The following is a 15,498-nucleotide window of genomic DNA, read 5'->3' as shown; positions in this document are numbered from 1 at the left end:
AAAAATACTGATCTTTTTCCTCAGCATAATAGGTTTTCATGGAATTCTTCTGGATTCCTGACAATAACATGTTCAAAACTCTAGATAAAGAACGATTTGTGGTTATTATACTCAGTTAATGTTTTTGTTATCAGACATAGTGATCAAATCGTGTTATTTATTAGCTATCATTTATTAGTGAACCATCCGAGTGGGTCCTAAGACGTTCACCAAATACATACGCTCGAATTATCACCATCTACTTAGCCGCTCAAACACGTTCTTATCTTCTTTCTCTTCCATGGTTATCTCTTAATGAGGCCAAATACAATGAGAATTGTCCTCTTCTGAAAACTGTCACACTTTCCTCTACACATCTATTCAATCCACAAAAAAAAATCATTTTTTTCCCCCTCTTGTTCCTCATATCAACAATTTCTTGCGTGCATTCAACCATGGATGGTTCTTCTTGCACCCAATTTGACATTTCTTTCAGATTATCGCTTTTTTCGTTTTGTTCCCGATTGCGATATGAAAAACTGCAACCTCGCAATCTTACCAGTTCTGGAAAAAAAAACTGGAATAGCTGTCATCCTAACATCAGATAACACGTATGGCCTTCGTGTTTCCTACGTACGGACGATTATTTGCATTTTTGGCGTATGATCTTTAGCTATGTAGCGTTCTGGGATTAATTGAGGTTAAATGAGGATGAGATTGAGGGATCTCATGGATACTATGGCACTCTCATTCCCCTTAGAATCTCAAAACGAAACAATAAGACTTGATAATCCGGACAGATCTTCCAACTCTATGGCTTAAGGATTGGAAGTATCCTAAGATCCTGACTACAAACACTACTTCATGTTACGTTTCCGGTAGTTGGCACCTCATTCCCTCAAAGATATCCTCCCACTGCAAAAAGCACCGCCGCAATTAATAGATATTAGTAAAAAAAATGCTAGATTCTCTGGATGAGATCCTGACAAAAAACGCTTATCTCATTATACTTCAGTTACTCGGACACGTTACCGGAACTTCCGCAGGACGTCGGTAGATGAATCGTTGTACGGTGTGCGAAAATGCTGTTATGCTGCTGTCGTAACTCAAGGTTCTGGCTTACGTCCATATCTCCATGCTGTTTCCTGGCGAGCTTTCCTTCATTCATTTTACTCATTTTAACTCAAATCCTCCTGTGGAAGTTCCGAGGTACCGTTTAGATGTGGGGAGAGTGGAAACTTCATTTAAATTAGTCTTAGATGAGATAATTTTTAGAGTAAGGAAAATAAAGTAAGCAGAGAAATAATCTACACTAATTTAGTAGAAATAATTTAAAAATGATGGAGTCTGGATGACTTCTATCCACGGTTTATACTCGACCTCACCTCCAAAAGCGTTCGAATCTACTTTTATGTTTTTTGGCTGCACTAAAAAAGGTCAGAAAATAGAAAAGACAGAGGCTCGAATGAAAAGGTGGATCATTTCACCTCAACCTAGACTCACTTCCTCATTTTCCATGTGCGACCAAGTGAACGTAAACTCACCATGGCTAAACGTGGAAAATAAGCTGATATTGCACCGAACTGAGCTCACCTCTTATCCTCGGATTATTACAATCATGCTGTCTGATGAATCCATAATTTCATGGAAATACGCGATGACGTAATTCCGTCATCTCGCACACCGCTTCGATCAATAATCGTCCACTTCTTTTTTGCACCGGACCTCCGCACCGCCCTCCCCCCGCTAGCCGGTCATTGTTGTTGACCGTTGAACTCTTGTGGATAACCTCATCCATGAAACACTTCAACCTTTATTGCATTCCTCTCTCTTCCTCATTTCGAATAGCGTTCATCTCCAGGATATTTGTTCACTGATTTTTCCTTTCTCCAGGAATTTCACGCTAGAAATCATGCCAATCAATGACGAAACCTATAAAATCATATTCGAGTAGGTTTTATGTTGTTGTTTTTTTTTTTGAGAACTCATCGATTTCCTATAGTTTTTGAGTAAACGGAATGTTCAGTGAGATAGATGCTCGTCAGGATGAGTTCGTTAAAGTGCTCAAGGAAGCTGTCGCCATCCCATCCGTCTCTAGTGATCCAGATCGTCGTTCTGATTGTGTAAAAATGGTTATGTGGGTGAAAAAGGTCAGTTAACCGTCCTTTCACTCCTGTAATGTTATTTTTTACAAAGGAAATGTTATAAATGAACATTTTTTGTTAGAATTTTGGTTTTCTGCGTCAAAAAGCGCTTTTTTTCCTTACCATGTACCATTCTCTTTTCCAGATAACATGTTTTGATTGAATGATCCTTAAAAATATATGGTAAAAACAGGATAGATGCTAAAGTTAAGAAAGGTGAATTGTTTAAGTCACACCAAATTATCAGCCTTTAGGATCCAGCAAAACAATTTTTTTCTCCCGGTGCCTTTTACTTATAAAGTAAACTAAGTTTATAGTTGGAGGCAACGTTTTCGTGAAGTTTCCGTGGTTGGGTTCTCTCTAGTAAAAGGAGAATTCCGTGGATTCGCAGTGTCACAATAAATACCTCTAAAAACTTCCATAAAAATTGAATACAACATGAGCTTCAAGGCGATCAGTCTATACGACGAAGAGACTCTTTACACCAATAGAATACAACAATACACCAATGAGTAATGAAACAAAACCCCGTAACTTAAATTAATAATAATATTACCTATCGAAACAACACTTCACACCAGCAAAAGTAGCGAAATCCATTCAGTTTATTAAATCCAATTCATTTTCTTTATTTCAACAGTATTTTTCGTGCATAGAGTTGCTTCGTCGGGTAGATCGATCACTCTAACGTCCATCCGAAGTATAAATTTATAGTGAGTGTTCCCGGTTTTCACTGTGATATTTCCAAACTGTCTTTCTGTGTTTTGTTTAGTACTGGAGAAAACTACGCAAAGAATATTTCCTTTTTTCCAGAAGCTTGAAGGACTTGGCGCGACAGTGCAAATTGTGGAAGCCGGCAAGCAGACTCATCCTGATGGTCAAACACTTGATATACCGCCGATTTTGTTCGGTTGTCTAGGTAAGCGTAGTGCTTTCAGGATTTCACGTTTATTCTGGACTATTTATTTGTTTCCTGAAAATTACACCGTAGTTTCGTGCGTTTCTTCATGCAATTATTGAAAATCAAAGACTATGCTTCATCTATAGATGTACAACTAATAGTAATCGATCAATCCTGTTCAGGAAATGACCCAAATAAGAAGACTGTGCTCGTTTATGGACATCTTGATGTACAGCCAGCTGCCAAAGAGGTATCGACCGTCTAATTACTTTGAATTTTTTCCTGGAATCGTTATTTCAGTCATGTAACTACTATTTCTAAGTTTATGCTTACATCTCATTTCAATTTTTTAACTCTATTTAATCCATAACCTTGAATGTAAATAGTTGTTCCGATCTAATCTCCTCGTTTCATTTAAAATAACATTTTGATTTCATGACGGATGGAATACGAGTCCTTTCGAATTAACAGAAATTGATGGAAAACTGTTCGGAAGAGGTTCGACCGACGATAAGGTAAGTGAAGATTCCTTTACTTTCCCATCATTTTCACAACACTTCTACTAATATGTCAATTTACTTCCTGAAAATGTTTTCCTGATATCAGGGACCAGTTATTGCATGGATTCACGCTATCAGCGTCCTCCAGAAAAAGAAAGTTCCCATTCCTGTGAATCTCAAGGTGTGCTGCTATTGATTTTTTCATACTATTTATTTGTATCATTCGGAATAATTTTTAATTTCAGTTCGTTTTTGAATGCATGGAAGAATCTGGCTCTCAAGGGCTTGAACCAGCTCTTCAACATCATAAGGACAGTTTCCTCACCAATGTTGATATGACATGTATTTCGGATAACTATTGGCTTGGAAAGAACAAACCATGTCTCACTTATGGATTGAGGTACGTTACTTCTGTTCGAGGTTCTGGTTCGAGTTTTTAAGAATATTAAATTATCCTGTTTTTCCAATATTTGAGGGGCGCTATCTGCCTTGAGGGGTAGGGGCCAGGGTTACGATAAACCACAAATTTGCGCAATAAACTGAGTATGGTGAAGCGGTGATAATCTAGCTCCTACTGAGTTCTTTTTTTCGCAATCTTTCCCAGATTAGTATAGTATTAATTTGACCTCTTTTTTTGAGGGAATGGATGAGGAGGTGACGGCATATCTACCTTAGCCCTCCCACTCCGGGCAAATATTGCCAGAAATTGTTCACTAACAGCAGAAATCCCTGTTGCTGTCGGGAATGCAAGATTTCTATCCTACATAAGTCTTTTTCGTTGCATTTTTATAACCTTGCCTTGATTTTTGTCTTGCGGATCGCTATATCGCAACGTGACAGCGCTGCGACTTTCTTGCGTCCCACTATCTGTTCTTATTGATTAGCGTCGCGGCTTACCAGGGGCCATAGTGCAGCTACCGGCACTGAAATAAATGTGGTCGAGATCTAAAATCATCCCAGATTTTCACTGAAATGAGTTTACTTTTTATTTACAAGTTTACTAGTTTATCAACAAAATAAATAATTTATTTTCCAGAGGACTTTGCTATTACTTTGTCGAAATAAGCTGTGCAAAGCAAGATCTTCATTCGGGAACATACGGAGGCAGTGTGTCAGTTGACTTTTTCGTTGAGAAACTTTTCTTAGGGATAAAATTCGTCGCTACATTGCTCTTTCTTGAACATCCACTCTAAGACGATTATATTTTAGCCCGGAAGCGATGAATGATATGGTCTGGATTTTGTCACAACTAATTGAAAAGGACGGTACTATCAAGATTCCTCATATCTATGGTACTGTTGCGCCTCTCACTGAAGAGGAGAAGAAAACTTACGAGGATATAGATTTCTGCCTAGAAACTTATCAGTAAGTAGAATATGTCAATAATACGGTAGGGACCAAATCCCTCATCTTGGACAACAGTGATGTGTGCTTTTCGTAGTCTTTTTGTGTTTTTTGTTGGGGTAGGGTGAAGAGAAGAGGGTTTGTTCTGCGGCGGACGCGTCGCGGTCAATTGGGCGAACATCTTTGACACCAGCTGTGTATGTATTCTGTTGTAGCCTTGTGTTTTATGCGAGTAGTAGATTTACAATACAACTCGTTGGAAATATTAAGAAATTCATGAATTACTTTTGAAATTGAACCTGAACAACCTTTTTTAGTATCGAATCCTCAAAATCGGAGGAATTTCTTTGTAGTAGGATCGAAACGAAATGAAGCTCGTTGCATTGCGTAAACTCGAAACAGCGCGATGAAGCGTAGCGGTTAAGATCACTGAGAGATCCTTGGTAGGACCATTTATCGCTATAGTTCGCGATGGTCCCACCACGACTAAAACCCGCTATCTCCGCCGCGCCTCCTCGAGCGCTATAACTATTTCGATCTCTAACATTTTTACTTTATAGCTGTATATATGTAGTAAATGTTATCCATTAAAAATTCGATTAAGTTAAATTCATTAAAATGATCTGTTTAACAGGAATGATATCGCTGCACATGGACTTCTAAAACCTACCAAAGCAGAGATTCTAATGAATCGCTGGCGTTTCCCATCTCTCTCGATCCATGGAATCGAGGGTGCGTTCAGCGGTTCCGGAGCAAAGACTGTCATTCCTAGCAAGGTAAGGTATATGCTTATTACTTATATTATGCAAGACTGTTTTTTTTTCTATAATTCTTTTTAATATGTTTATTTTTTAAGGTGATTGGGAAGTTTTCGATCCGTCTTGTGCCAAATATGACACCTGAAGTAGTGGACAAACTCGTTCTGGACTACCTTAATGACTTGTGGGCCAAACGCGGTTCTCCAAATCACTTCCAGTAAAAGATATTTAATAATTATAATTAATTAATAGTAATTAAATGAGTGACTAATTTGTTTAGTCCATTCGCTGGCCATAGTGGAATGCCATGGTTGGCTGATTATAAGGATGAAAATTTCCGAGCAGGAGCACGTGCTATGAAGAGAGGTCAGCTTTAAAAGTGACGAGTTATTTTAATTAATGTTACTAATATTAATTATTTAATGCTTCGAAATTTTTCCTTGGGGGGCAGAGTAAATTATTGTTGTCTTTTTTTCAGTTTTCGGTGTTGATCCTGATTACACTCGTGAGGGTGGAAGCATTCCTATCACTCTTGCATTCCAAGTAATTGCTATATGAAATATGTATATCGATTTCTTTTGTCGTAAACACTTTGGGGTTTCATTTTTCCAGGAACTTACGGGTCGTAGTGTGATGTTGTTACCGATTGGTGCATGTGATGACATGGCGCATTCTCAAAACGAAAAACTGGATCGTTCCAATTACATCAAGGTATGTAAATAAACAAAACCACATTTGTCTCTGGAACTCTGTCACTAAATCCACCGTTTTTCAGGGAACAAAAACTCTGGCTGCGTATCTCCTCGAGCTTGCGGGATGAACTAACGAGTAAATGTTTTTTCACTGCACTCATGGAGTACCTCTACAAATTCACTTTACTGGTGTATATGTGATAAATTTGTTGTTTAATGACGTTGTCTGTTTTTGTTTATTTTCTCAACCAATTCTAAACGAAGTAGGCTGCAACGAAAAGCACCAAGTTCACCATCCTTCATGGACTACTTTTTCTTTGGGTAAGGATTGACATACTATCCAGTAAAGGAGACTTCACGATAATCTGGAAAAGTCGGTCTAAGACGGATCACATGACTGCACCAAAGATTTAAAGGTATACTCGAGGTTGGATTCAAGATCTATACAAAGAATATCTTCCTGGGTGATAAACGACATTAAATTTCTCTGCAAGGATAGGGCTACTAACCTAATGTGTCGGTTAGTCCCTTCTGGAAAACATCTATAGGGCGCATCGCATACGCTTTCAAAAGCCTTTTGAAATGAATTCGAGCGCTCTATTCATTGCATATTTTTCATGAATATCCTGTTTTTTTTTTGTTTTTTTTTGTGTTTGTAGTCTAAGTCTAACAAAGGTTCTGATTCTCTTTAAGGACTTATTTAACTGAAGTTGACATGTGAATTGTAGAAATTCTGGTTTCCTCTGGATCGTTTCATAAATGATTTTGAAAAAAAAGCATTCCCACATAAATTTGGGTGAATTATTTGTATTTACTCTACTTTTATGGATTGCAGTAAAACCGAAAGCAGGTATTGATTACGCTTTCATGTAATAGTTCAAATATCCCTTTTTCAAAGAAACTTCTCATATTTATATATTCTACTTATATTAGAGTACCTAGTGAGGTTTGGAGGTAGAATATTTATTGTACAATGCTTAAAGTTTCGGCCAACTTAGCGTTGTCTCCTTCCTTGGAGGCTGCTGATAACGATAAAATGTTGTGGATTTAACATAGGAACAACCTGGAAACCTCCTGAACATCCCGGCAAACAATTTTACATAGAATTATTGTTATAAATGTGAACGTGGTGCTTCGTTTGTTGTTGAATAATCCGGTAACGGTTTCGTTTCACCAAGGAATCGTTTAAAAAATGCGATTGTATTCGGCCATATCTTATTTTGTGATGCACCATGTAAACATGGTTCACCACCGTATGCATGGTAACAACCTAAATATATTTAATATAATACAGTATCCGAGATCTTTCACCGAATATATGCAGTCACCTGTAAATTTAGCGTACACAAATGGTTGTGAGGGAAAATATGGTGGTTCCATTAAATGTCCTCCTGGAGCAAAATCTACCTCAACATAATGACCGGTGTCCTTTAGTTTTTTCTCGTGTAATCGTGTGACAAATATTGATGGAGTGGATAGGTCATCCAGGGAAGCCTAAAGTACTGTTTTACTTTTGATCAAAATTGGAAAATAGAAATTAGAGAGATAATCTGTAAATAATAACAAGCTGTTGGTGTAAGAAACATTATTATTATTTGTCATTATTTACAGATAATCCTATCGCTATGGATAATTGCATGGATTAATTTTTTTTTTTGCTTCACTTACCGTAAATCCACAGAGAAAAATTCTGGTCAGCACTGCAAGAAACGTCAACGGTATCACACCTCCACAGAAGACAAAAAAAAAACTAATTTAAAGTAGTATTCCAAGGAAATACAACGTTAGTTCCGGAGAACAAAATTTGATTCACAAAGTAACGTTCAATCCTGATCTACACATCAAGGACTATTGATTGGAGGTAGAAAAGGGCATCCAAAAGGTGGCGACTTTAGTCACTTCTTCTCGGATTTCTGCAGTTGATTTAGATCTTTGCTTTATATCTGCTTTTTTCACCTGCTCCTAGATTATTTTACATAGAAATCCTTCCTCTCTTCTACTTTTCCGTACAATCCACAGAGTTCGCTCAAATAAGGCTTTTTTGCTTTTTGTTCACCAAAATAAAAAATGAAATCCTCTAAAAATCAAACCTACCACATATCTGAAAGCTGTGCGTTTTGGAGCTGTTTCCACCTTGATATCTGCATCCTCAGTATATGTCATTTCTTTTACCGCTCTATCGTTACACAAAGTTTGATTGAGGAAGTAGATCTTCTCAACTGGAGTCCTGAAAAACAAGGAATCATTATGAAATCACGTAGATGGATGCTAACTATTGGTAAACTATTTAAAATGCTGAAAAAGTCGAAATTTTTGTCAAATCTCTCATAGCAGCAGGGAAAAAAATGAAAGATTGTCATTGAAACAAAACTAAAATTTGTGATATTCATCACTTTTGATTGAAAAGTCAACTTCTCTGCGGGACCTTCAGTCATCGAAATACTTTCTAGTGTGATTCCAAGCAAAACTATGCTCGATCCCAGCGCTCACGTTAAAAATTGTTCCCCTTGTTGATGGAAGGTTTTCCTTTCATCATAATTAAATAAAATTAAACAGCAAAAGATTAAGTCAAATCTGCTACGTACTCCAGAAATCCGTTCTCAGAAAATTGCTCATTGTCTGTGATCTCTCGGCACATGACAGAATTCCTATAAACCGCCCATGCAAACATTCGATCAGTCGAATCGAAACGAATCGTTCGAATCGACTGATCGAATCGGTAACTATTACTTTTCAATCTCATAGAAAACAAACAGTAATGCTTTCCTTTCGTCTTTTCTTCTTATTTATTATTCAGCTATCTTTATCGGCACATTTTGTTGGTGTCAGCTCCCCTGTACCCACTGAGACATTGTTTTTGTATAAAATACATTTTTATTACAAATATTTGTTAATTTTATGATTGTCTCTCGAAGAAATCACTTCTTCTCAATTTTGTTTGTTGAGAATTTTTTTTAAAACCACGAAAAATGTCATAATATTGCGAAAAATTAAGTTTGTAGCACGAATGTGGCCACACTAATCAGCTGATAACGTTTGGTTGATTGATTGATTGATTGATTTGGGACTATTGATAGCTGGCGATCTCGCCCTCCACGTCTACACCCTCTAGTCCAATTTTTAGCCTCCAATCTTGTTCCAATCCTTGAAATTGCCGATGATCTACAGGAAAATAACTAAATTTCTGTTACATACGCAATCTATGTACTCTAATCATGTGGTACTTTTAGCAATTAATTCATATAACTATAGACGAAGGTAAAATTAGGATAAAATAAAATAAAATAAAATTGAAAACAAATAGAAAAGAAAAGTTTGAAGTACTCACTCTCCATAGGGAAGATCCACGCCATTTTCTTTAATCTTTGTCGTTTCACCGAGTATATGAGTACCATTGATAGAGCACACTGCCACTATCTGAATTATTATAAACTTTCTCTATGGGAAGAAAAAAACATTTTCTTTGGAAAGTAAATAAACAAAATAAATAAATAGGAAGACTTTTATGTCAGCGCATTTTGATGGAGAAAAACATCCTAGAAAAACTATGATGCTGTTTTTTTTCCTACTCTTCCAGAAAGATCCTTAGTGTTGTGAGGAACTTTGTGAGGTAAAAATCTGCTGTTGTCGCTTTTGCAAAAAAAAAAAATTCACAAATTCTTCACTTAATATCATTTACTCATGAAAAGATAATATGAACGTTAGTCGCTTTGAGGTAAAAGAGTACAAAGAGGAACTCGTGTTTACCTCCGGATTCCTCACTGCAAGCATATTAACAAGTAATCCTCCAAGTGAAACTCCTTGTATACCAATTTCATTTTTAGTGAACGGTAATGCTATCAACCAATGAATCGCTTTCTGAAATTGAGTCAAAATATGGTGTTCTTGAGGGAAAAACTCTAATTATGACAAATTTCCGTTGATCTACTCAAAAAAAACAAAACCAACCTTAAAATAATTCATATCAAGATCATTCAAATCTTCGATAAGTGTTTTGTATTGGAAAAACGCTAAGGAGAGTACACAGAATCCTTCCGCCGATAATGTTGCACCTTTTTGTTCATTAAGACCACCACCAGTTCCACAAATATCAAGGATAGTAGGGAATGGACCATCTCCTAAGGGAAATTCACATCTAACTTAATTCTCTCGTATCTTTTTTCTGTATATGAACTTTTGAATTTTTCTCACCTGGTGGTTTGAACAGTGTTCCACATAATCCATCTTCATCGATTTCTCGTCGAATTACGTCTGGATGCATCCATCGTTTTATAATTGGTAGAGAGTACAAGACTTTTCCAGTCCTGTTACGCAGTCTGTTAAAAAAATGGAATTGAGAGCATCTCACAGCGCACGCAAAAATAAGAAAACATCTCAGTGAAAAAATTTTAAGAAGGAGAGCTCACTCAATTTCACATTTGAGTGGATTTGGTGGTGTACACTTGAAATAGTCCCCGTAACGAAAATCTTCACATGGTAGCATACCTTCGAATAGTCCCATAGGTCGTATACCTAAGGAGGTGAACATGAGTGAACTTTGTTGAGGATGAAATCCCTATCGATAGGAATCCCCTACCGGTATATGTTCCTCTTATCGGAGCCATCCTAGTCAAATCAATCTCTCCGAGCTCATTTGCCCTGAATATTCCACTACCCATGAATGTGCCCATAAAGTGATGCAACCTAGAAATTCTAATTTTTTCTTCTTTTTTGTGAGAAAAACTTCAGTAACACTCAACACTTCAACACTTTTAAGCTTTATTTACATTAGACATTCAAGTCGCTGAAGGCGCATCCCAAGCGGATTGATTGGGGCCAGACACTTTATCCTTTATCAGTGATCCTGGCTTCAACATATTAGTTGCATTTTTTTAACGGTCACTAAAGAGGTTCGAGTTGCAACGTTAGAACTCGTGAAAAACGTCTTCTGAGAGAGGTATGGTTCCTCCGTTGTACATCAACTGCAGGAAAGTCATCCAGAGATTGATCGATGCTACTGAATTTCATAATCTTGATCTATGAATGCAGTATTTTGGTTTTTCAAAGACTTTTAGCATTTAGAAAAAAATCCGAGGGGGCATATATTTTTTAAATGTAAAGTGTTTTTTTACGAAGAAGAAATTTTCAAGTTGTGTTCTAGCCCTAATAAAATAAAAATTTTCCTAATAATTCCCCTAATGAAAATTTTCCAAAATCCAGAACCACACAACTTCAGCCTTTGCCAAATTCTTACAACTTTAAGATATCAATCGATTTAGCGTTGATTAAAATTTTTTTCCAATTCTATTCATTCTTCTACAAATTCAAAATTTCTCCATATATTATTTGCTATTTTTCCGGTCCATATAAGAAATTTTCCACTTCAAGGAAAAAGTCTACATTTCAGTAAAACTAACAGATAATTACTTGTCTTTCATTCTGAATCCTAACCAATTTTCACGTGATTTTTTTAGCTCTTCCAGAGATTGTATTATAGTTTAGTCCAGAATATGATGTCAACAGGAGTACAATTTCCAGCAAGCGCTGATAAGATCACATGTTTGCAAGTGCGTGGTTTTGCTGGGTCACAGGTATATGGATAGTTACTGGTAATCTGTAAAGTAACCTTAATTTTTGGATTCAGTTGCCACGAATAAACAAAGTTAATATAATAACAAAGGAATAAAGTTCATATAATAATGAAATAAATGTTAGAACGAAAATATACCTCAGATATATTTCGTATATCTCATTCCGTTCTAATGAGGTAGCTGTTATGTGTAACTCCTCTCTCATAAGTGAGTCCAATTTGTTAATATGTAACATAGTGAATAGATGAGCAACGAAAGTGACACACAATGCAACGAAAACCTCTTCTTATCAATCCTGATATCAATTCCTCAGAGCGCTTACAGTGATGCTACTGATAAAAATTAAAGTAGAAGAACAAATGACATGGAAATCTTTTGGGGAATCATGCGAGTCCTTTGCGATTGAATGTTAAAGTCTGATTTTTTTTTCTTCTTGAAAAATACAACAAAATATAGCAAGAGGAAGAAATTTTCTTCCACGTATTTTTTCAGGCTTTTGTGGTAGAAAAAACACAGAAAACACAACCAAATCCTTGATAGAGTCCTAGGTTTTAATGTGGAGAAACTAGAAGGCAAAGAACCCTTACAGGATTTCGTTCTGTCTCACGATTTTTTTTTCTGTGGATGCCAAGTGATATGTGTTTTCTCGGATTATTTCTTCAAAATAGAGGAGATATACTCTTTTTAATATGGTAACTGGTATGAAAATAGGTTCACTGTTTGCTGAATTTTATTGAACATGTAAAGAAATCCATTAAAACTTATAACTTACAGTTTGGACAAGTGAAAATCGGATATTGGACCCATTTTCTTTTTTTTCTGAAGAAAAAGAACTCTGACTTTAGCTCTAACGGAAATCTTAGCATTAAGGGGTTATCTTCGAAAAGAAACTAAGAACAACAAGATTACTCACAAAACGAGATAATTTTATGCATATTTCCACCTCGTTCTGTACATTTTGAGGCTTAATGACGTCATCTAATAAATTTTCTGTTGTATTCCCAAAAAATGTTTGGTTGAGCATGCAGTTCTCGAATTTTTCCGGAAAAAAGGATAGCTTTGAAACCTAGATACTATCGATTATCTGTCATTTCATACCGATTTTTTTTCTCCTTCTTTAATTTCTTATCTATATTGAATCTGTCAATATACTGACGATAACAGTATAAAGAACTCCTCATCGTTTCAATGTTGGGTTTGCCTCCCCAAATAAAACAAAAAAATACAACCATATTATTCTGTAAGAACATATTCTTAAAATAAACGTAGTTATTGGATTTTTAACAGGATAAAAGGATTAACACAGCATTTGTGAGTAGATCACTATGATAAGCTTAACTATTTTTCTAAGTACACAGATATCCTGGCAAACGATCTCGAAATTCTTGGAATTTTCCGAGATCCCAGAAAATCTATCTATTCAAATATCCGGATGGACGGATTTCTCACCCCGAAAGCCACCATAGACAAGGTGCGAACCAACCGAACTGTCGCCAAGACTGCTGTATTCGCTAATTACACTACAGTACTGTCAGTACTGTCGCGTCTTCGTCGTAGGGCCGCCTATGACGTTCGAGTTGCGATAACGCGACGGGAAAGGGGGAGAAAGTTGGAAATTTGAACTATGGAAAATTATGGGAACCCTTAACGATTATTTCTCACATTCTTACTGCCTCGAACTGAACATAAACGCCCAAACGGTGTAAAAAAACATCTGTGCTGTTTAATTGCAAAAAAAAAAACATAAAGGTGAGTTTTGATGAAGGCTGGTGACTTCTCAGGAAGAATAACTGAGAAATAAGCTCTAAATTTTGAGCAGAAGATTTCTCGTAATATTGCTAGGGGTTAGGTTCTCCGAATTCCAAAAAGTAAGTCTTTTTTGGCTTGTGTGATTCCTGTACAATCGCCATAAATCGCGTCGCGGAGCGATAGTTAGCTGGAACAGTAGCGTTGGAGACAACTTTGTACTTCGCATTTAGCCCGCACCCTTGTTTATGGCAGCTTTCCGGATGAAAACGTCACACGCTGCCAGATGCTCGAATGCTCGAAATTGTTCAAATACTCGACAACTTGAAGAAAATCGATTATTAGAGTTTTTAAAGGTTTTTTTACTAGTGTGCCTCAAAGCCTTTCCTTATCTTGATATTTTCAGATGAAGCCTTTCCTTATCCTGATATTTCAACTTTTTCGCCTTCTGCAAAGGCATGAATATAGAAAATATGAACAAAAGTATGTCGAATTTACAAGACAAAAGATCGTTTGGATTGCTATGTGAAGTCCTAGCACTTAAATATTTGAAAGTGAAAATATGAATATCAGAGTACGATACTTCTTGAAGATTTATTTAACGTCATCGTAACGTCATAATTTTTAATTGTCATAATTGTTGATTTTTCTAAAAAAAATAACCTTCTTCCAACAATTTCTCAGCGCACATAATCTGACTTTTTGAAGTGTTGGTAGTATTGTATTCCAATTTTGTTGCAGGAAAATTCCACAATTGATCGAGTTGACAAAAATTCTACAATATCCCTCAAATCTCTATACATTTACTCATAATTAGGAACTGAGAGTGGAATACGAAGGTGAATGTGAATTAGTGTCCACTATACAGCACACGAAAACACGAGATACTGGATTCTTTGTTTTTGTTCAGTTAAAAAGAATGACAAGGATTTCCCTCAAGTTCATTATCCTCAACGATAACTTCAAAATCCCATATAACTTCATTTATATTCCACATAATCCTTGTTAATCACAAAAGTAACAACCCTTACGTTGCGAACGACCATTTCTTTCGTTCCAATTTTTTCCTCTAAAAATTGATTTCAAGAAACTCAACGTAAATGAAAAAGTGCTCAAATGCGAATTTTACGTAGCCTCAAGGAACTCAACGTACATGAAAAAGTGCTCAAATGCGAATTTTACGTAGCCACCGGGACCTGGTAAAGCGGGATTTTGATTGGGGAGCGAAACAAGGCAGACATTCAAAGTCGTAGAAACGTTCTGGAAAATGAGGTTCACAATCCTTCACGTTCTCTTCCATTCGATATACTCTCGTTTTTCTTATTTTGTTTATTTTTATCAGCTCATGGTGCCCTTGTTGATAGTCGAATTTAAGCAATCTCTATGCCAAGATTCAAGGAAAGTCGAACTTTCGCACTTCATGGTTCCCTTATTCTTGTACTCTTTCTCATTCACTATTTTAGGTTATCGCGTTGAGATTCTTAATTGAAAAAAGTACTTTGTCAAACAATTCCACTCCAAATGGAGTGTCAAAGTACTTTTTTTCCAGCTAAGACTGCTTTTGTTTCAAATTTCCCTTCCATAGCACTCAGACGAGTTCAGCACTAACTCATTTTTGAATAGAAACTACCTCCAAAGGCTAGAGGTTCTCTTTTTGAAAGGAAAGATGCTCCAGCGCAATATAGGTACTATATTTTATTACTGTTTGTATTATTATAAATATATATTTTAAACGACAAGCTAGCATTTCCTTCTGCGATTTTTGAAAAGCTGGAAAAAGGCACTTCACTCATGGGTCCTATAGAAACCCACCTGCTTCGGTTCCATAGTGACAATTAGGACACCTGGGTCATCTTATGGACTC

General features: G+C 36.4%; 2 protein-coding genes across 5 annotated transcripts; one reads left to right on the top strand and one right to left on the bottom strand.

Annotated features, from left to right (window-relative positions):
• Positions 1-1,061: 1,061 nt before the first annotated feature.
• On the top strand, positions 1,062-6,446 carry RB195_026157 (uncharacterized protein; the record flags this gene model as incomplete). Of its 3 annotated transcripts, XM_064214584.1 has the most annotated exons (14): positions 1,892-1,929; positions 2,006-2,129; positions 2,937-3,042; positions 3,496-3,539; positions 3,631-3,705; positions 3,770-3,924; positions 4,561-4,635; positions 4,734-4,889; positions 5,503-5,644; positions 5,725-5,843; positions 5,907-5,992; positions 6,105-6,169; positions 6,239-6,337; positions 6,402-6,446. In XM_064214584.1, the coding sequence occupies 14 exons, from the start codon at positions 1,892-1,894 to the stop codon at positions 6,444-6,446; spliced, it is 1,329 nt and encodes a 442-aa protein (XP_064070465.1). The 3 variants fall into 3 exon arrangements, with proteins under 3 accessions (XP_064070467.1, XP_064070465.1, XP_064070466.1); XM_064214585.1 differs by lacking the exons at positions 1,892-1,929; positions 2,006-2,129; positions 2,937-3,042 and adding an exon at positions 3,467-3,477 and having other exon boundaries at positions 3,521-3,539; XM_064214586.1 differs by lacking the exons at positions 3,496-3,539; positions 3,631-3,705; positions 3,770-3,924; ... (6 more) ...; positions 6,239-6,337; positions 6,402-6,446 and adding exons at positions 1,062-1,090; positions 3,207-3,289 and having other exon boundaries at positions 1,873-1,929.
• A 984-nt stretch (positions 6,447-7,430) lies between these two features.
• On the bottom strand, positions 7,431-12,123 carry RB195_026156 (uncharacterized protein; the record flags this gene model as incomplete). Of its 2 annotated transcripts, none has more annotated exons than XM_064214582.1 (10): positions 7,431-7,588; positions 7,647-7,812; positions 8,413-8,545; positions 9,647-9,735; positions 10,066-10,176; positions 10,267-10,436; positions 10,510-10,634; positions 10,725-10,830; positions 10,895-11,001; positions 12,026-12,123. In XM_064214582.1, the coding sequence occupies 10 exons, from the start codon at positions 12,121-12,123 to the stop codon at positions 7,431-7,433; spliced, it is 1,263 nt and encodes a 420-aa protein (XP_064070463.1). The 2 variants fall into 2 exon arrangements, with proteins under 2 accessions (XP_064070463.1, XP_064070464.1); XM_064214583.1 differs by having other exon boundaries at positions 12,026-12,093.
• Positions 12,124-15,498: the final 3,375 nt, after the last annotated feature.

Source organism: Necator americanus, chromosome X (assembly GCF_031761385.1).
Source record: "Necator americanus strain Aroian chromosome X, whole genome shotgun sequence".
NCBI lineage: Eukaryota > Metazoa > Nematoda > Chromadorea > Rhabditida > Ancylostomatidae > Necator > Necator americanus.
The sequence above is the reverse complement of the archived record's forward strand: the minus strand, read 5'-3'. Positions and strand labels throughout refer to the sequence as shown.